The sequence below is a fragment of the Anguilla rostrata genome, chromosome 5, assembly GCF_018555375.3.
Source record: "Anguilla rostrata isolate EN2019 chromosome 5, ASM1855537v3, whole genome shotgun sequence".
Classification (NCBI taxonomy): domain Eukaryota; kingdom Metazoa; phylum Chordata; class Actinopteri; order Anguilliformes; family Anguillidae; genus Anguilla; species Anguilla rostrata.
The window spans coordinates 35,035,475-35,057,361 of NC_057937.1; the positions used below are offsets into that span (position 1 = coordinate 35,035,475).

The window sequence follows — 21,887 nt, forward strand, 5'->3', positions numbered from 1 at the left end:
TTACCATATCCCATCTAATTATGAAATGGGCAAGACATCACCCTGATGTAAAGGCACTGATGTTCTGAATAGGATTCAGAATAGGGGGAATACACATGTGAACGTACAGTATGAGAGACATGGTGTGTGTGTGTGTGTGTGTGTGCGTGTGCGCGTGCGCGTGTGTGTGTGGGTGTGTGAGTGATTCTTCCAGGTCTGGTTCCAGACATCCACATCACAGACTGACTTCATTTTCTTTCTTTGTTTTTTTTACATAAAATATCAGGGTGGAAACAGGTTAGGCAAGATGATTCACTCACTGCTTGGGGGCCTCATTTGTTAGGCAGAGAGGAGGGGACTGTGTCGGAGATGCTTGTAGGAATATGCATTCTTGTTATTTTCATTCAGCTGTGCCTTTTGACAGTTAAACTGAACAGATAAGCTTGTTTGCTCACCTCGGTTTCAGCAGCCAATCTTGTCTGGCTAGTTGTGCTTAACTTCCATTTAAAACTGCGCACCCAAGTGGCCAATTCACGGTAAGAACACAAATTTTCGACACAAGGTTTAAATGGAGTTAGTTGTTGGTCTGTGATACATAAATGGAAGAATATGTATTGAACGCATTCTGTTATCTATATGTAGCTATTTTACATTTCCACCATCCATTGTAATCTGTAAGAATGAGTAGCATAACACAATGTTTCAATTTGTTTATTCTAATGCAATATTATTAATGTTCCACCCACAGATTTCACATAATATATCATGGCTTGGCCCACCCATAGGTGTCTATTCACTTTTGAGAAAAAAATAAAAATACAGCAGATATTAAAATGACGTTAAAGTAAAAAGTGAAGACAGGGTCTCCCTAGCTGTAGGTAGGCTATGCAAGAGAGCAGGTGGTTCTGGATAATTTATTGAATTGATCATTTTCAGACCATTTCCCACTTTGATGAGTCAAGTGCCTTCATTTGCAATGAATGCTGACTGTGGGCTATTTCACCCTGAAGGCCCTGACACTCACTTCAAATGAACAATTATGCCATCCTGAACAACACCTACACATACAGACAGCTCTCAAGCTCCCTCAGATTCATACGTACACGTTATAAGCACAGAGAGTAGAGTCGTATCTCACATTTAATTACAGAATTACCCAGAAGGACATGGAAGGCGAGAGAGAAAATAGTGCTTGTCAATTTGCTTTTAATTTCAATGAATTGTAAACATCAGCGCAAAAAAAAAGAAATACTCAAAAATACACAAACGTACGCACACATACATACATACATACACACATACACACACATACAGGGAAAGGACAAAACATATCTGTAAACATTTCAAAAACAGACCACCAGACAGCAGTGCCCCCAGACTGACTTCTGACCTTTGACCTCTAATTGCTTCACAGCATTGCATGCGTTTAATATTCACGTAGTCAGAGAAAATGAGAGATCTCCCCGTCCCTCCCAGCACAGGCCCATTTAGACACGCACACACACACACACACACACACAGACACACACACACACACACACGCACAAGCATGGACCACCACTTCAACCCCTACCCCCAATCTATATACAAATAACTCCATCTTATGTGACGTGCTTCCATGATCAGGAAGTCGCAGCTTCAGACAGGAAATGGAACCTGCTGCCAACTCTCAGCCGACCGCGAAGGCTCCTGCAGTCCCACCGCTTCATCCTCTTCCTCTGTATGATGGCTCTCGGTGCAGGGAGGGGGTGGACCATGGGGGGTAAAGTCTAGGTTCTGGAGAGAGCAGGAGGGCGGGGATGGGGAATCAGCAGAAAGCAGTCTGGAACAGGTTGGGAGGGGTTGCCCTGGATCCTGCTGAGGTGTCAGTGTGTTTTGATGCTAATTCATTTGGTTCATTTTGCTCTGTATCTGTTTTTATTGATTGATCGGTTAATTGGTTTGTTGGACAATTTTTGGTTATTTCAGTGTCTGGATGTCCAAGATAGGTCCATTAAGTGCCCTGATAGAAGGGGAAGAGAAAGGAAGAGAGAGGGAAATGTAAGGGTCAGACATATTGCAGTACACTGTAGCATCACTGTAGCAGTCCGTAAGTTTATTCCTGATCATTCCATTGCCGCTAGCAGCTCCACAGGACAGCACATCATTGTGTGGCTGGGTTCCAGTCAGCAGAATATTGCCACCATTTCAAACATCTCACTAGCTGATAGAAATATAGAAGATAAAATAAAAAATATGGAAGATACATGTGCATGCATGTATGTGTATGTACAAGTGAATGTGTGTGCGCGAGTTTGTGTGTGCCTGCACGTGGGTGCTCCTGTGTGCGCGTGATTTTGTATATGTGTTTGTGTATCTGTGTGTCTGTGTGTTTGTGTGTGTGTTTCTGTATGCGTGTGTGTGTGTGTGCACGTAGGGCTCTCTGTATGTGTGCATGTGCGTTTCTCTGTGTGTGTATGTGCGCACATTTCTCTGTATGTGTGTGTGCATGTGCGCACATTTCTCTGTATGTGTGTGTGCATGTGCGTTTCTCTGTGTGTGCATGTGCGCACATTTCTCTGTATGTGTGTGTGCATGTGCGTTTCTCTGTGTGTGCCTGTGCGCATATTTCTCTGTATGTGTGTGTGCATGTGCGTTTCTCTGTGTGTGCATGTGTGCACATTTCTCTGTATGTGTGTGTACATGTGCGCTAGGGCTGGGCAATACATCGATATTATATCGATATCGTGATATGAGACTACATATTGTCTGGGAGTTTGTATATCGTAATATCGTGACATGGCATAAGTGTTGTCTTTTCCTGGTTTTAAAGGCAGCATTACAGTAAAGTGAAGTAATTTTCTGAACTTACCTGACTGTTCTAGCTGTCGAGGTACCTCTCGAGGTATTTGGTCAAAAATATTGTGATATTTGATTTTGTCCATATTGCCCAGCCCTAATGTGCGCATGTTTCTCTGTATGTGCGTGTGCGCGTGTTTCTCTGCATGTGTGCGTGTGCGTGAGTGTGTACATGCCTGCAGAGAGCTATCCATGGTTCAGTCAGAGGGGTGTTCAGGACAGGATCGATTGATCTCAAACCAGGAGTCTATACAGCTGCAGAAACAAAAACACTTTACTCCTCTGGAACACGCATTATACAACATATTCACACGTATACCTTACTCCACCTTTAGAGAACATTAATTCTGGTCCACATGCAAAGTCACTATGGCACATGACTGCCATTTTGAAGAATATAACCGTGCCTCACAGAAGACATATGATGGAATCCTAATCTAGGCTATTAGGTCTATTATGAACTTAGCAATACTCAATAAGACATTCTAGAAATAACTGTCTGGTCTAGTTATGCATAATATAAAAATATAATTTTTATTCCTTAATTAAACCAGACAATTAAGGGGGACTTCTTTTTTTTCACTGCTGGCAAAACATTTTGTAAAGACATTTGGTCCCATTTCAAGTATCGTGCACTTAAATTCCCCACATTTTAGCACAGAGTGTACTATTAAATAATATTCCTATTGTTTTACATGACCATTCATCAGTTAACCAGTTAAAACAGATCACATCCCTAGGTCACGTACTACACATCTTACTCCAGCTTTGCTCTTCCTGTACATTTATTCAGTCAGAGTGAGATTTATTAGTTCACTATATAGCTCAAGTGCACTGGGGAAAAAAGAAACAAATTAAAACATTAGAAAAACCAATCAATCCAGAGCAAAAGAAGAAGCAGTAAATTCTGGTGGATCCACAGTCCTGAATTAATCAAGAACAGCTGGTCTCATTCTCTGAAAAATAGCTGCTATTCCTACAGCATGTACAGATTACATATCAACTAAACGTAACATATTATTTTTATAAATTTGGACGGTAGAGTTATCTGTGTTCATGTGTTAACCCCTCAACCAATTCAGGACAGCGTTCACATCCATAGTTCACCTCCGAAACACATGGTGTCCCCCGCTGCTTCTTTTCACACCGCAGACTACAGTTAAGCTTGCATAGTAAGGAGTCAGAGGAAGACCTTTCATAGTTGGCATTAACACATGTAGTCTGCAGGCACCTGACCAAGCAGCAGGTGTCACAAGATAATGAGGAAACACAGATTCTATCCAATGGAACCCTCCATTACCCAGTACAAAGATTACATGTCACCAATGGAGCCACTGGCCACAGTTGGCACTGGCACAGTCCGGATTCGATCCAAGACCATGGAGCTCATCCATGCACCACAGCCTGATGCCGAATGAGCCACCCAGCAGCTAAGTCACCTAGCTAAGTCTCTCTCTTACAGATATACTGCATGTGGCCGCACACAAAGGTAGACTGCGTGAAAGGGAAGCATCCAGGGCCGGAGCCCGGGTTCCAGGGCTGGCGGGAGAGGCGGCCGCTCTCTTGCCTTTTGTGGTAGATGCAGAGGCAGGGCAGTCTGGCGATGGTGTCTCCCTGCTGCAGGTCCTCCAGACAGATCACGCACTCGCCGGCGTCCCTCGCCAGCACGTCGTCTACGGGAACCAGCGAGAGAGCTTGAGCAGGACGGCGCGCGGCGCGACGCGGCGCGGGAACGCGAGCGCCACTACACACAGCGACACAGTGCGCCACGTCAACACAGCGTAAGCGCGCATCAGGGTTTTCACTCAGCGGTTTCCGCGGTGCATTTTCTGCGTTGTGACACGGTCAATGTGACTAAAAGCAGACGGAGCTGTACTGAGCAGAACCGTCCCTGGGGTCTTCTGCAGTGCTCAGCATCCAGGGCACTGTGCACTTACAATGCAATGCTTTTGTGATTTGCTCGTTTTAAAACTGATGCCATTAAAGTAAGAAGTACAAAACGACTCAACATAATGCAAAAGAGAGCGTATTAGTACAACACTACAGAGCAGGGATCTCAACCTCAAATGGTAAATGGTAAATGGACTGCATTTATATAGCGCTTTTATCCAAAGCGCTTTACAATTGATGCCTCTCATTCGCCAGAGCAGTTAGGGGTTAGGGGTTAGGTGTCTTGCTCAAGGACACTTCGACACGCCCAGGGTGGGGTTTGAACCGGCAACCCTCCGACTGCCAGACAATCGGTCTTACCTCCTGAGCTATGTCGCCCCATATCCTGCAGGGCCTCTGTGTCTGCTGGTTTTGAATGTGCTCCTGCACTTAAGTGCTTAATTTAAGTCACTGATTGGTTAAGGAGTCCAGGAACCTAATTTGGCTGCTGATTAAAAGCAAGCCACAAAACCAGCAGTAACTACGGTCCTCCAGGACAGGAGTTTGAGACCCCTGCTATAGAGCAGTACAACTAAACACAGCAAAAATAAACAAATAAATAAAAATCAGTGATAAGACGTGGCACAGATATTCAACTCAGCAACAGAACATGAGTTTTACACAACAACACAAAAGCAGAGAGCGGTCACCTTGGAACGGTGATCTCAAATGCGCAAACAAACTTGTGGTGCGTTTCGGTACTCAAGAGCTTAATTTGTCACTGACGGGAAAAACAAGGAGTCCACACCTTGTTTCCAAGGCCTAAATTAGCTGTTGACTGAAAGAAAGCCATGGGAGCATTTGTCCTCCAGGACCGGAGTTCGAAATCCCAGCTTTAGAAACAGCACTCTAAGCACAGTCACCAGGGATGATACCCTGGGAAGCAGAAAATATTGAACCAAACACAAGCATTTCCTCCTGATGGAAGTGCTCTCAACTGTGCATACCTTATTTGGCGTGGAATGAAGATCAAAGTGAACACAGACACATGTTTGGATGCTCACCATTGTAGGAGAGGCGGGGCTTGCTCAGACACATGATGAAGTGAACCTCCATCTCATTGGACGCCACGGATTTGGAACAGAGAGGACACTTAAACCCTGCAATGAGAGGAGAGAGGCTGCCTAACCACCAGTGGATTTTCTGTATGTGTGAGAAAGAGAACAGAGAAGAGAGTATACTTGCATGTATGTAAGTTTTTTTCTGAATGCTAAGGCAGGTGTGTAAGGAGTCTATTCATTGAATTTCAAAGACTGGTATATCGATTGTACTGTCTATACCTTCTGCTGTATCACATTTCCTTAACTACACCCTCCACAGTAACACAAGCATCAGTCACACCTTCAGCAGCAAAAGCATCTCCAACTAAACCTCTACTGTACCACAGTCCCCAACTACAACCATCATTTTTGATTGGCAAGTTCATTTTGGTGACTTCTAGACTTGCAAATCTGCGCTGGTGGAGAGAAAACTAGCACTTTATTGGCAGTCAAAGGCCACCTGTTGTTTGAATCCAGACGACTGTGTGGTATAGTAGGTGTGGAGGATGTGGGCAGGCTTAGCTGGCTGACAAACTGCCTGCAGAAAATTAGTTTGCAAATTATGAGAACAAAGACAGATCAGAACATGTCTATAATGTCTGCAATGCATGTTTATGGGACAGGTACATTTCATAACAGAAAGTAATTCCAATATGGGATGTTGTGATCAAGTGAGAACTGGATGAACTGTTTTAGGCTGAAAGTGTCCTCCACAAGGTGCAGTCCACTATTCATTAACAATCAGTTATTTCCTTTATACTTTATGTCTGAAGAAGTCACTGGCTACACGGCACAAGGCTGATCAGGTACTCTGCACTGTCATTGACCTGATTTCTTTATTTTAGAGCTTCCTTCACCCCTTTTAGCATTGTTACTTAATGGATACAAAATTTTAAACCATAATTTAACCGTTTAAATGTTAAGCGTTAAATAATATCTAGAACTGGACACATATTAAGCCTACTGGCTTCACTGAACTCTGTTAGACATGACTTTTGATACAGTACGCACTATGACACAGTCGCACAGCACAAACCGGGATCATCAAGCTTGGGGCAAAGTCACAGCCAGTCTTGTGAAACAGGGCATGACCACAGAGAAACATTTAGCCTAATTCCTCAAAGCTCAGTTCCCTTACATCCAAAACATTAGCTTTATTTGCTACTATTCAAATTAAATTAAAATGACCACCTTTAAGAGGAGAGGGGGAGAGAGGAAGAGAGAAAGACGGAGAAGGAAAGAAAGGCGAGTGACAAACAGTGAGGGAGAGAGAATCAGAGAGAAAAGAGAGTGAGGGAAAGACTGAACACAGCAATCCCCCCTCCACCACCACCACCACAGTGCCTGACCCAGTTCTCCCATGACTGCTATTTCCAGCTGTTCCTCAGGGAGACAGAGAGGGAGAGAGGGAGGGAAGAGCGAGGGCAAAACAGGGGTGGGTGTGGAGAGAAGGTGAGAGAGCTTTGCATGGACGTGTGTCACGCGAGAGGGTTTGACTCCATGGCCCTGGAACTGAACCCAGAGAGACTGTGCGATGCACAGGTTTGATATCAAACATTCTGATATCAAACAACATACCACGATGCTCTGGCTCAGCAGACTGAACCAGCAAGAAGCAGCGGTGAGTCGGCAGTGGACGGAGAACAGTGTGAAGCACATCAGAGACACTGCGAGGACATCAGAGACATTGTGAGGACATCAGAGACATTGCGAGGACACTGTGCCTGAGGTCCCCCAGGCCGATGTGAGAAACATCTTTCAGTCTGAAAGCTTGTAAAGCAGCCGGCCTGGACGGAGTCCCATGCAACGTCCACAGGGTTCCCTCAGATCAACTACAACCTGGCTCAACCGACATTTTTAATATATCACAAGACGTGCTCCCACACATTTTAAAGGGACTACTGTCCTACCGCTGCCAACGACATCTAAGGAAGTGTTTCAAATGCTGCCCAGAGGCAGTTCAACAAATAGGACACGTAGCGAAAATTGGAAGCTTTTCTTCTTCTTTGGTTCTTAATACCAGGGTGCCCCACAGTTTTGTGCTTTGTCCGATTTCATACTCTTTCTTTACCCATGACCGTGAAGCTAAATATACCAACAACCCTACTGGTATGTTAACACTGGCAAATTGATTTTAGACTTTTTAACAAATAGGACACAAGTGGTTAAAACTGGAAACATTGCTTCTTCTTCTTTGGTTCTAAACAGCAGTGCTGCCCATGGCTTCGTGCTTAGTCCACTTTTAAACTCTCTTTTTACCCATGACTGTGAAGCTAAATATACCAACAGCCATATTATTAAATTTTCAGATGGTACCAGCGTGACTGGTTTAATAAGCTTACGGCATGATGAAGAGACTGAGTATCGGAAAGGCGTGAGTGGCTTGATGGGGTGGAGTGCTGATAATCTTACTTTTAATGTCAGCAAGACCAAAGAAATGACTGTAAGCTTTACAAGGCATGGAGCCAGCCGCCATCCTGTTAGCATCGATCGTGTAGCTGGTGAGGTAGTACCCTTTCAAATTTGGGAGTGTTTATATTTCAACCAATTTTAGGTGCTCACATAGCACCGAGGCCACTGTAATGAAGACACAGAAGCCTTCGGTTTCTATGGTGCCTAAAAAGATTTGGTAGGAGCTGCGAGATGCTTGTGACGCACAACAGAGTTTATTAACTAGATGCATCATCCTATGGGTACAGTAATTTGGCAAAGGGGGACCTTAAGGCAATTTGGAAGATTGTAGGGACGGCTCGGAGGATAGCTGGTGCAGATCTGTCATCAGTAGGCAATGCGTGTGCCACAACAGGGCCCTTAAAATGATGAGAGTCCCCGGTCACCCATCCTTTCTGTCTGGCAGACCACACCAGACACCACACATAAAACAGTTTTTTTTCCCAAATGCCGTGCACCTTTCAAACAGCGCACCATCTAAATAGTTGAATGCAATCAAAAGGCTTGTTTCTTTTTAGTTCCATCCATTTAATCCTGACCAAAATCTCTCCATATAGATCGCCAGCTACATAAACTTCTCAGTTAACTACTTATTGTTATTTCTCAATTGAAGTAAATTGCATATTGCAGCTGCTGTTTAGCATGGTTTCTACTGAAACACCTTCTAGCATGGCAAGGGGTGTGTCAGTGGCCCTATGCATATCAAATTATTCACATAGATATGAATGCTTATTGTACAAAAAATGACAATTACGTGGTTATATTTTTATTTCAAACTGTGTATCAGTGAATGATGCAGGATAAAAGGTCAAGGACTTACTATGGGAACACCCTAAGTGTCAAAGGAACAAACAATGAAACTCATAAACTTGCTTTATTTGCTTTATTGACAAACTATACATTTATTTTGGTGTTGTGCAGAAAGCAGCATGATAAACATGGAAATCTGCGTTATGATTTGAAATGACGCCTTCCTTTGCCTTTACCAAAGTCAGCTAATTATGCCATATTTAAAATGTAGGCATTCTTTCATAATGTGACATAATGCCAATGTGCTGCCTGCCACATACTGCTATTGCATTTTTGGGAAGCTAAATCTTAGGCTACCATCTTGATCTCAGAACATTGCTTGGGCTGTTGTCATGTTTGTAAACAGCAGCCATGCTTACATGCACTCTAAAATTGTGCACGGTTTGGATAGAATTGAAAAATAACACAGAAGTTGCTTTATATACTATGGAATATGGTATTACTGGATATCCTTTCCCTATTGTTTATATTTTATTATTTATTATTTCCAACAACAGACTTCTACTTTAACTATATTACCCATAATTCTGTACACACAGCTCTATCACCCACACAAAAGTGTCCACACTGCATTGCCTACAATGCAAAAGCGACACCGCCTCACTAACACATCATCCACACTCCATTACCCACAGTGCATCGAACATTGCCTCACCTAATAACACTGAATCACACAATAACATTGCACTGCAGAAGTTTTCCATTAAGTCCTGTCAAAGCTGCTCACCAACCAAGAAGACTGCTCTCGACCACACACAGCTACACACTGACCAACTGTGCACACTGACCACATAGCCTACTAGCCAACACACAGAATACACACCAAGCATCAAACACTTCCTCCACTATGGTGTCGTCAAAGGCAAGATATGTGGTGTTCTGCATAGGATGTCGAATATTTTCATTTTGTTGTAGTTCTCCAGCTGAATGGGTCTCAGTGAGCTCCTTCATATGACCGACACACTTCCTTCGGGAAGACTACTGGTTCTCCCGTCTGTGTTCTATACATTATTCATCACAGCTGTAGTCTGCCCCAATTCCCCAAGGCATATAATACACAATTTAAAGCAGACAAACAGCTCGCACACGCACAGTTCAGAATGGAAGGGCCTGTTTCTCAGCCTTCCATGAAACAGAATAAGTGGATTTTCTGAAGTGTGGCAGAATAATCTGATATTAGGTTTGGACAATATAATAAAAAACACAATACAGCCCCATAAACCAGTTTGTCCAATATTATTATTATGTTGGGAACTACTATGGAAATTTTTTTGAATATAATTTGCTTTTATCAATTTTGCACCAAAAAACCCCAAATGAACCTGCTCTTCAATGTTTCTAGAGCTGACAAGAACTAGCAGACCTGTGAAGCGCTATTCTTTACCGTAATTTAACTGTAATATTATTACTATACTGTACTGTGATCTAGGTGCACATTATCTATCAGTTTCAAACACCAGTTTAGCTAAATTGAGAAATTTTACGTGCTACAATATACTCATTTGCATGTCGATATAAATTAGGACACTTAGCAGGTTTAAACCCTGCTAAGAAATTAGTGAAAAATTGCATTCTGTAGTATGGCCATTGAAGCCTTTCAAAACTTTAAACATAATTTGAAAAATATTTTTGGTAGAACCATACTTGACTTGTGATTGACCCCCAGTTTTCACACTAATGAATGTATGGATTTGTGGGCCTCAGTACACACAACCATACATATGTTTTTGTTAATTCTTTTAACACATTTCTGTTACTAGTTCTCCTAGCTTTCATCCATTAGATTAGTTTGTAGTTTGTAAACCACACCCTGGCTACACGCATGAATAGGCTGCTCCACAAACAGCATTCAGGACCAAACTAAAGAACAGATCAGCACTGCAGCGCAGAGACCCTACAGCAGAGTTTCTACAGAGAACTAGTGCTGTAGCATTGATATGCTTTGCTAAACCCCTCCACTTTTTCCGAGATCCTCCATCGAAGCAAATGGTCTTTATTTTCAAGGCTCACAACATGAAACCCAATGCAACTTACAATCTCGCCAGAATGCAAATCTTTCGTCTGACATGTGCCGCCTCTTTTCGCCTGAAGGACCTCATTTTCATAACCTCCCTCCTGCACTCACTGTTCCAGCAGAGTTTCCAGCCAACTTACTTTTCCAGTGTACTAAGTGACACTCCCTCACTGTAGCATTTAGTTAGAGTCTAGCACGTATCGTAGATGTTGTCGCTGATATATGGGTTTAGTAATTGTAGCATGCTACGATGCTACAATAAGCAATAGTCTTTTGCTTCTTTCTGCACTTACTGTATTGGCTGTTTCCATTAGCGTGCTCTGGATAGGAGCGTCTGCCACATAAAGAAATAACACGAGACAGCAGCCCTGCCCTCTCTCTTGGCCTGTCAGAGTGCCCGCATAACCAAGGCAATGAATTTAAATCCAGCCATTCCAGGTTGACAAGTCAATGACATTCCTGCTTACTGTCTCCATTTTCAATTAGACTGCTAACAGCAGCATTAGCTCTGATCTGACTCCGTGTGTGTGTGTGTGTGTGTGAGTGTGTGCGAGCCTGCCTGTGTGTGTGAGTCTGTACCTGCCCTTTCCTTTGGAGACTACACGAGAACGCTGAGCCGAGTTCTGGTTGTTCCACTTCTTGGAAGGAGCTCAAGGCAAGTGTCTCAATGACATCACGCCAATCTTTACGGGAAAGAGCAGCCATTCCCATGGAAACAACGGAACAAGAAAGAGAGGATAGAGCTTTCATAACAGCAACTATATGTTCCCCAGAAGTGCAAGCTAGTGCTGCATTTGTGAGCCAGGTACATTCCTTGGCAAAGGCAGGGAGCGTAGTGCGGTACACTGTAGTCAGTTCTAGTCGAGTATGACAGTCTACCGTGCTGGGGCCTAGCTTCCTGTTCTGAGGAGTAATGTGCACTGGGACGCAGTATGGTACAGTGGGGGGCCTTGGGAAACTGTGGGAAAGTGAGCGGTATGATGTTCTCTCGGCTCACTGCCTCCTCGCTCACAGAGATTAAACAGTCGGCTCTACTAAATCACAGAGAGCTCTGCAGTCAGACTCGCTCAATCTGTGCCCTGGAACACAAACAACCCAGATAAAGAGGGGCACGGTGGGAGCTGCCATCAAGGGCTCTGCACTTTTTTCTGGAAAGTCAGACAGCTGTCAATCACCGTGGAAGGTGGCGGGAACACTGTCGTGTCTTATCTCTTATCCTTCCTCTCATCTTGCTCTCATGGTCTCTCTCTCTCTGTTTATTGACAAGGTGGGGAGGGAGAGAGAGACAGAGAAAGAATCAACAAGGAGATGTCTGGCACAATGTTTCACACAAGTGAGCACAGGGCTTCATTTAAACAGCTGGAGGAGGAGTTAACTGGACTGAGAGAGAGAGCCCAGCATACAGCAAGAAACATCACAGACCACTCCCACTGTCCCCGCCCCCTACAGCCCACTCCCACTCCCTCCATCACAGACCATTCCCACTTCATCTGCCTCACCCCCACCCCCCATAGCCCACTTTCCAGATATGAACTGTCACCTTAGGCAGCCCTACCATCACTGATAGTGGAACGAACCTCAAAAACCATCCTCTCCACCCTGCTTCCACACTCGCACCATCAACACCATCCATGGCCAGCTCACCATGGTCTGTTCTCAGTTGTTAAACACACACCTCATCCCACATCTCACCCAGCGGGAACACCTCTGTGACTCCGAGCACCAAAATGAGGAAGAAGTCATCGTTTTTTTGTGAAATGCCCCACAGAGAGAACCTTGGGTTGCCAGTCATCCACCAAGCCAAGCACGCCCTGCCCCAAACACACAAATCCAATCACAGTCTGCTATTCTGAACCTCCACAGAGCCCAGCTGGCCCTGGGCTAAATTAAATCCAACAGGTTTCATTTGCTTCAAAAATAATGGTAAATGGTAAATGGACTGCATTTATATAGCGCTTTTATCCAAAGCGCTTTACAATTGATGCCTTGCATTCACCAGAGCAATTAAGGATTAGGTGTTTTGCTCAGGGACACTTCGACATGCTCAGGGCGGGGGATTGAACCGGCAACCCTCCGACTGCCAGACAACCGCTCTTACCTCCTGAGCTATGTCGCCCCCAACATCAAATAAGGGCCAAGAAGGAATAACTAAATAGACAACACACTGAATATGACACATATGATGCTCTTATGCAAAAAGTAATCATAAAAAATGATCACGATTTACAATAAGGGATGATTTCCATCGCAGAATTCGGTTAAATCATCTTTGTGGTTTATTTCATTCATCACTAGACCGGAGATCTTAATGTGGAGCATGAAAACTCTGAAATGTAAAGTTGGAATATTCAGTGCCTATGCTCACCAGCATCCAGCCAGCCTGAAGAACGGGGATCCTAAATCTGTAAATAATCTTTAATTTGAAAACATTTACATAGTGCTACCGCACGAAACCTCGGTGCCGTGCAGAGCTGTGCTTTGAATGACATCATACTCTAAAGAAACCATTATCCCTGACAAAGACTGAGAATGCTGTGTGTTTACAGAGAGGAATGTACCGAGTTTAAAGGAGAGGTTGAAGTTCAGCAGAAAATGACTGAAAAAATACTTTCAACGATATATACCTTTACACACATGATATCAGTATATTCCAAGATCTCTGAACAAAGATCTGCCACTTGCAGGCCCTGGGAATCGTGCTGCAGAAGCTTAACTGCCAGGAGTGAACGTCACAAAAACAGTCAAATGCTATCAGAAAGTACACCGTCCGGGGCTGATTATTTGGCCCCAGTATCTGTTTAAAGAAGCACGCGCAAGGCATAGACGCTGTGAGCACAGAGCCCAGCCACTGAGACCGGTCGATACGGGCAAGTCCCTCGAGGGAGAACAGGCTGTCCTCACGCCGTGATCAAAAAGATGTGAAGAAAGAACGGCATGTCAATAAAAAAATGTGCAAAATACACGCCTATAAAGGTCATCTAGTTTGACAAAAATTCTATTATACACCCACAGGTCTTTGCGCCGCTGGACTTTTCAAACACTGTCCACTCTGTTGATTTCTGCTGTAAAAACTATTTTAGTTTCATTCCCCAGGTGGCATTCAGAACACGTGTAATACAAGCAAAATCACAGCTGATATCTATTATCTGGGGATAAAAAACCAGGGTATAGAATCCATTGTCCTCTGTGTGTTTGTATTAGTCTACCATCTACAGACAGTACTTTTTATATTTTTGGGGAAATTTAACAAACCTGTTTGATATATACATTTCAAAAAAAACTGTTCACTGTTTATATCATCTTTTGTAAATGAGAAAAGTAATGGTGAATTTAATTTTAAATTAAACTGGGACTGCAGCCAAAAAATAAAGGGTGACAATACCTTTTGCAGGTCAGGGTCAGGGGTAGATTCCACTGTCAATTCAGTCAATTCACAAAATGAATAGAAACTCAATTCTTGTACTAAAAAATCCCTCAAATGTTCTTTGACAAATTTTCAGTTCATGAGATGAATTTCAGGACATTTTTTTTAATTGACTGGATTGAAAATGAAGCTGACCCTTACCCTGACATCCTGGCCGAGTCATTAGTCAGTGTAAGAGATGCTGACCCACAATAATGGAGTCCAGACTCGGTGATGGCAGATCTGCGATAGAAAGCTGTTGGCATAGGAGGACATGCCTACCCAGGAAACAGGCAATGTAACTGCCGCAAGCTGGGGAAGGCTAAGTCCCAGAAGCACTTCCAGCTTTCCTGCCCTAGTTACTGTAATCTGCATGCCTCCAACATTGATGATCAGGCAGATATTCGGTACAGTCTGGCCCATTACACACAGTGCCAGTTATACATAGACTGTACAGTATACAAGAAGGTCGATCACATCAACAGCTGTGGTAGAACTGATTCCAATACACGGTAAGCCCTACATATCAATTGTGGCAGGTGCGACAAGAGGGAACTACCTGTCCCTGCAGACTTTCCTTTCCTTTTCCATTCTCTCCCCAAGGTAGAGATCATACAAAAACAATGACTGGGCAAAAACAAGGACTTCCCATATTAAAATGGCCAACGACCAATGACCAGTTTTTGAAGCTGACACAAGAACATCTTGTAAGGTAGATAATACCATCATTAACTACCTTGCAACAAAACCGACATTAAGCTAATATACCATAAGAATATCTTGTTGCTTTACTTTTCTGTTAGCCTACCTTTTATTTATATTTGCCGATGAAGTTATACCCCAGCTCGCAGTTACACACTGACCTTCACTCAGCTGAACTAGCATTAGCATCACTCTCGAAATGACGTCAGCAGAAAATACAATGCAAAACAAGAAGCAGTACATTCTAGTCTTTCCCCGATGAGTCTCCATGGGCTGGATTCACTGAGGACCGTCACAGCGAGGAAATGTACAGTGGTAGTGTAAAACACTAACGCAAAAGGAAAATACAAAAGTCTGAAACACGTGACACTGAGGTGCACATGCAGCACAAGCTTAATTACAGAAATGCATTGTGTTGATCTGAGTACCACCTGTTTTTGTACATTTGTGTGTTGCTAGTTTTTAATTTTTGTCTTCTTTCTGTATTTGTTTTGAACTTCAGAGCCACTGTAGAAATCAAAAGAATTCTAAACAATTCTAAAAAAAAAAAAAAGGACAAGATTAGAATATTAACTCCAACTTTAAATAGCAGTAGTTGGAATATAAAGATTAATGGTACCTTTAGTTGCACGGTTCAACAGTTTAAGTACCTTTTCGATAATGTATTTGAAACTACTTGCACAAACAATAATAATCCAATAATGCAAAAGAAACACATTACAGGAAGTTAAATCCACTTAAATTCATATTCTGCATAAAATTTTACAACCTTGGAAAGACTGCACAGTGAATGCTACTCTTGTGTTTACAAAACTTGGTCCATTTATAGATAACAAAAATACATAACGATCCCCTGCTTTTCATTCCTAATAAGGTGTATTTTAATTTGGAGACTTTACTTTTAAAGCAGAAACGTTTCACAGAAAACTGGAGAATGTTCATTTGAAGTGGTTTTGCAGTACATTATTATTTGTATTGTTTTTATAAATGTGCTTAAATATCATGGAGCATTTAAATTAATTTGCATTGTATATGATATAATATTACTATATTAACATCAATAATAATTTTCCAAGCAAGCAATGCAATATTTATATATTTAATATTTATGGAGGCTCAATTAAAATTAAGCATCCATGCTTAATTTAAAATTCTTGATGATGATTGTGAATATTACTTATGAATGATAATATAAATATGATTTTGCTCATTTTAATGGAGTGTATCTTTTTCCCCCTCTATAGTCTTGAAACGAACCAGCAGGGTAAAAATCACCTTGGGACTCCTTTCTGTGTTCTGTTTTTAATGCGGTGTACGTTATGTACTCAGTGAAAGCTATAACTACATTTCCTCAAGTCATTTAGTTTGCCCTTGCCTACAGAACACAACCAGACAAGGGAACATGGCACTGCGTTTCCTGTCTGAAATTTTTCTTACAGTATGTGAGTCATATTTAAATTTATTGCCTTATTTCATATGACATTTTACTGCAGGTACAAGACTTCATATTTCACCCAAGAGTGACTTTTCTTAGGAGCAGTCTTACTGCAATGTTAGTTAACTTAAGTTGAGACTCTGTCTACAAATGACTGTCACCAATTCATTCACTAGTAATACCGTACACTGTAAGTTGTTGTACCTATTCAGTAGCAATACACTAACCTATAATAATTACTGGAGGGTGTATGCACGCTTGGTTTGTGTTTTAACATGCTCTGTTGCCTTATCTAGATGAATTCCACTCAGAAGAAATTCTGTCATGTCACTCAGATACATAGCACAGCAAACTTTCAAATGGATGTTGTGACCCATAGTTTGACTCACACATAGCAATATGGCAACATCTATTTGCATCACTGTAGTATCACGATGATTACACAGAAATTAGCTCCACCGCAAGTGAAACTACGCACTTCACCCCCCAGACAATTTGAAGACCTGCGTCACGACTTAAAGGCTTATCAACACTGAGGCATGACGTGACCACTTTTCTACCTACGATCAATCAGTGTTTTGTACTCACAGAATTACCAACATCAAAAAAACGTAAACTTCTGCCACACTAATCAACATCATATTGACCTCCATGACCAATGTCGATTAGATGTCTAACCGGCGTCAAAATGGTTGGTGGGGCACTGCAGTTTCAATGACCAGATTGAAACGAGCTTCCCCAATTGAAGAAAGAAGTATTATAAAATCCAATGTCCTCCTCAATGTCAGAAGAGGAAAAAAGCTAAAATTGAAATATTTGAATGATAAATATGGTTGAACATTCAAAAAGTGGCACTCTTCCTTTCAGTTCAAGAAATTAGAAATTATAGTGTCATCTTCAGTCAGTGCTTACACATAATCAAATGATTGGCAGTCACTGAAATAATTGGCTAACAGTTTTTAACTGACTGAAAAAAAATGAACTCCTGCTTGAAGTTGTCACCCAATGTGAAAATGGTTAGATGGAATACCCCGTCCACAATAAAAATTCTAACTTTGAACAACTTTGACCCTCCACTAAGTGTTACAGATGAGTGGATAGTATTATGATATCCATGTTGACTTCAGAGTTGTGAAAGGGCATCAATGTGCAATGTGGATATCCATATGTCATATTTAACCTTTAATTCAAACACTTTAGAGGTTAGTCATGAAAGCTGATGTTGTCATTTTGTAATATGAAAGAAACATTTCAGGTTGTCTATAAGGGAAGAACATGCAAGAATAATGAGTGTGAGGCATAGGTTGCAGTCTTGTAACTACTCTGGTTTTGTCTGAGCTGGACTGTGACATAAAGGAATCTCTCAGTCATGTACGCAAGGGGGCAGTCACTTTTCATGGACACAATGAAAACTGCCACAACTGCACCTGTCCCACCCAATCGCTCTGATTGGGTGGGACAGGTGCAGTTGTGGCAGTTTTCCCTGCTGCAACTGTCCCCACCCAATAGGAGCCCTGCTGCAACTGTCCCACCCAATTAGAGCTCTGCTGTAACTGTCCCACCCAATCAGAGCGCTGCTGCAACTGTCCACACCCAATCAGAGCTCTGCTGCAACTGTCCCCACCCAATCAGAGCCCTGCTGCAACTGTCCACACCCAATCAGAGCTCTGCTGCAACTGTCCCACCCAATCAGAGCGCTGCTGCAACTGTCCACACCCAATCAGAGCTCTGCTGCAACTGTCCCACCCAATCAGAGCCCTTCAGTTAGGCCACATAACAATTTATCCACTAGCAAATGTAAGATGAGAACCTAGGAACATGGAATAATAAGAACAACTGTTTCTCACTAGTTACTGACTGAAGGAAGAGAGGCCTCTAAACATGAGTAATCAGTTACCAATACAGAAAGGCCAAAAATTGTTACACAATGTTGTACCTCCTGGCAGTCCTCCACAATAACCAAAGAACAACATAATAACAGTTTTCATATACAACAGATCACATTGCCAAAGAAAATGTTGTAACTAGGGATGTAGGGGAGAGTTGGTATAAATGAAACAGATGTTGGATTTTGCTCATTTACTCAGAAAATATTTAGCCTAGCAGTATGAAATTTTCAAACAGCTTCAGTTACGTTCATAAATTAATCGAGCCAGATACAATTTAAACCAAAGTACACACAGTCTGATGTTACATTCATACAACCTATAGTCAGTAAAATTGTAACAGAGGGGCATATTAATTGTAACAGTAAATGAAAACACCATATAATGCATATATGGAGTTTTTTTTCCTGCACATACTAATGTTAATCAAGGAACACAATTCCAATAGTAACATGAGGCCAGACACATCCTCAGATTATGAAGCATAGGGCTTTATTTATGAAAAAAAGATTTCTAATATAATAATACTAATAATAATTTATACCCCCCCCTGTAAATGACTAAACTTAGGGGTGTAACTAGGCAGCTGTTTAATAGGTGACTTAGTTGATGCGCCAGTCTTAACGACTACTTGTATTTTTATTTATTTTTATTTTTCCATAGATTGCGTTGTTGCCGTTCTCGTTGTTAGTGTTAATCAGTTTAACCACCAGGGTCCAAGTTGAACTATGCGGTTGTTCCCTGTACTTGGACCGGTACTTCTCTCTAGGGGTTTCGTCATACTTGTTCCTGGTTATGGATATACACTTTGTTGTACGTCGCTCTGGATAAGAGCGTCTGCCAAATGCCTGTAATGTAATGTAATGTAATACGTTATCTACCTTACTTCTTGTATTAGCTTAACAATAAAGTGACTTGTGGTAACATCCAAATCAATGCTTTTGTTTGTTTCTTAACACCCTGGTAAGCTTATCAAAAGCAAACAGTCTACCATACTGACCAATCTGGTGTGCGCTTATTATACATTCCTGTGGCCAGGTGGCTGTTTCTTTTCCATTAATAACTTGGAGCAACTAGAAGATGATGCTATGTCAACACGGCAAGCAAATTAGCTGAACACACTTAACATTAAACACTGAACGAATGTCTCATGTCTCCAGCGCATACTGTATGTTACATCATCGTATCGGTCCCTCATATAGGACATATTCCTTCCTAGCATGAGACCGATGGCGATAAATTATCATTGTGGGTTTTGTTTGTTTTAAAACTGTCATGGGCTTAAATATAGCTTATAAATTAGTTTCTAAGCTGGTATACAAACACACTGTAATATTATCGTGCCTCGGTAGTTGCAATCTTTGCATCTTTACTCATACCACTCTACAGCCTAAAAATGTTCAATGTAATCTGCCGTCAGTAATCTACCTAAATTACTATGTTTCTATACGAGTGCTTCCGTGGATATTGTGCCTCAGCAGTGTCCACTAGTTAAAGAGAGGAGATCGGTTTTAGACCATAGGAGGCTGAATATAAGTTGTAGGCTACCCGCTTTCACACTGTGTTAAAAAGGGCTTCTAGACTAGGCTTGGGCCAGCCAAAATCAGTCCCATGAGACGCCTTGTGCTGTGGTCTGAGGTCAACGGATAACAATGACGCCATTGCTCACTAATCACCAGCTAATTGCCTCAGCCAGATTTGGCAACACAGTTTCTTCGATTCACGACTTCTTCCAGACAACACACTTCAAAGGGCACGAGGACTGTACACTATGATACCGTTAACCCTGCATGATGAGTGAGGGTGTAGTTTATCATCACTCATGGTTCTTGTTTATGAACTTCAAGAAGACCTGCACACCTTCACGCTCCGAGTGTCTGCACCTATGTCTCGCCCGTCTAGAGTTGACAACAAAATTCAGTCTATAGCCTAAGCTCGCATTCCGTTTTTAAACACATGTACAATTTAAAGTCATGATCTTGTGCTGTGCCGAAGGTGGTTCTGTTTTTTGCAGTCGGAAAGCTGCACTTACCGCTATGAGCGCTGAACCACCGGGGCGCTATGTGCAGGGGCAAGGTATCAGCCAGTGACCCCCGAGATCCTAGATAAAGCATGCCGTCCGTCGGGTGACCGCCGCCCGGTTCTTGGTAGCCGTTTCCATGAGCAGCATTCGACCCCGAACCCCCGCCAGCTCTGTCTGAGTCCCCAGTTCCTCGGTCATTGTAAAATCCAAACGGCACTGCAGCGCTGTGATCTATGCCCATCCCAGCAACGGAGCTGACAGAGCGGCTCCGTAGACCCATAGTGCCGCCCGACCGGTAGTGCCCGAAATGGGCCGTGGGAGGCACTGCGCTATCATCCGTTGACACGCCAGGAAAAGCTCCCCGGGGCCGCCCCGCTGTGCTCTGCTTGCCCCCCATCCAGCACTCGAGGAAGGGGGCGGTCGCTGAATCGGGGTTCTATGGTCAATCGAGAGCCGTCAGATAAATCGGCCCCCGATACGTTTTCTGCTGCAGTCTACAAGCCCAAGATCCGCTTCTGCCAGCGACAAATGCCAGCTAAAAAAAACCTGGGTTGTCAAGTCTGACTAAACCAGCTGTGCCTAACAGACGCAACAGCGCATTTCCCTAACCGGAACATGAGCAAGCTGAATGACCCAGTCACCCCCACAAAGTAACAACCTGGGACAGATTAATAAACGTTGTTGAATTAAACAGTGACACCGTTCCCTTGCTTAGATGCCTAAATAAGGAAAACGCAACACGTTCTTCCCGTTTAGCGAATGACAAGACAGCTTGCTCAAATCACAACAGAGGTTGACAAGCGCACGGAGAAACCATGGATCCAAGAGCCGCGCTCATCCGCAATATATTCCACTTAATATGTTTTTCTTCCCTGGAGTGCAATTGTAGGATCACAACATGGCAACGGTCGCTGCTGCTTATCTGTCTGTCATCCAGTCGACGTTGTGTGCCCGCTGTATTCTCCGTGTGGCCGCAGATTCGGGTCAGTGTATGCCGCTCCCCTGTTTTCCCATATCCGCGCTCGTTTTTTTTGCCCTGCCGCCGCTAGACAATAGAGGCGCTCAGTGCGCATACGCGGATTACCATCGTGAGGATGTGGGAAGAGGAAAACAATATTTACAACGAATCAATTTATGCAGAAAGTATAAGGCTTAAATGTATCTTTGACTGAAGTGCTGCATTTTCATTCCAGAGCGCGATGTTCGTCTGTCTCCCTCTGTTTCTAGTGTTCACGTAGTTACAGAACAGATATGTGACCTAATATTGTTGTAATTAGGAATGAAACATGTTTAAGGTGACAGAACTAGAAAACATCAATTCTACCTATCTTTAATATTCGCAGTAAATATGATAATATGCTCATACAAAGCCTTTGG

General features: G+C 42.7%; 1 protein-coding gene across 1 annotated transcript; it reads right to left on the reverse strand.

The window, feature by feature from the left end:
• Positions 1-674: 674 nt before the first annotated feature.
• LOC135255134 (E3 ubiquitin-protein ligase znrf1-like) lies at positions 675-21,603 on the reverse strand. The gene is made up of 5 exons (XM_064335905.1): positions 20,520-21,603; positions 5,751-5,846; positions 4,385-4,490; positions 2,994-3,072; positions 675-1,981 (listed from the first exon to the last, which is right to left on the reverse strand). The coding sequence occupies exons 1-4, from the start codon at positions 20,905-20,907 to the stop codon at positions 3,015-3,017; spliced, it is 648 nt and encodes a 215-aa protein (XP_064191975.1). The 5' UTR covers positions 20,908-21,603; the 3' UTR covers positions 675-1,981; positions 2,994-3,014.
• Positions 21,604-21,887: the final 284 nt, after the last annotated feature.

Bases quoted from the DNA above. Each gene is read 5' to 3' on its own strand.
- LOC135255134 (XM_064335905.1), bottom strand. From the start codon at position 20,907: ATGGGGGGCAAGCAGAGCACAGCGGGGCGGCCCCGGGGAGCTTTTCCT. The intron at 5,847-20,519 runs GTAAGTGCAGCT...CTCTCATTGCAG, and splicing joins GTGGTTCAGCGCTCATAGCG to GGTTTAAGTGTCCTCTCTGT. The intron at 3,073-4,384 runs GCAAGAGAGCGG...TTGTTTCTGCAG, and splicing joins CTCTGCATCTACCACAAAAG to CTGTATAGACTCCTGGTTTG.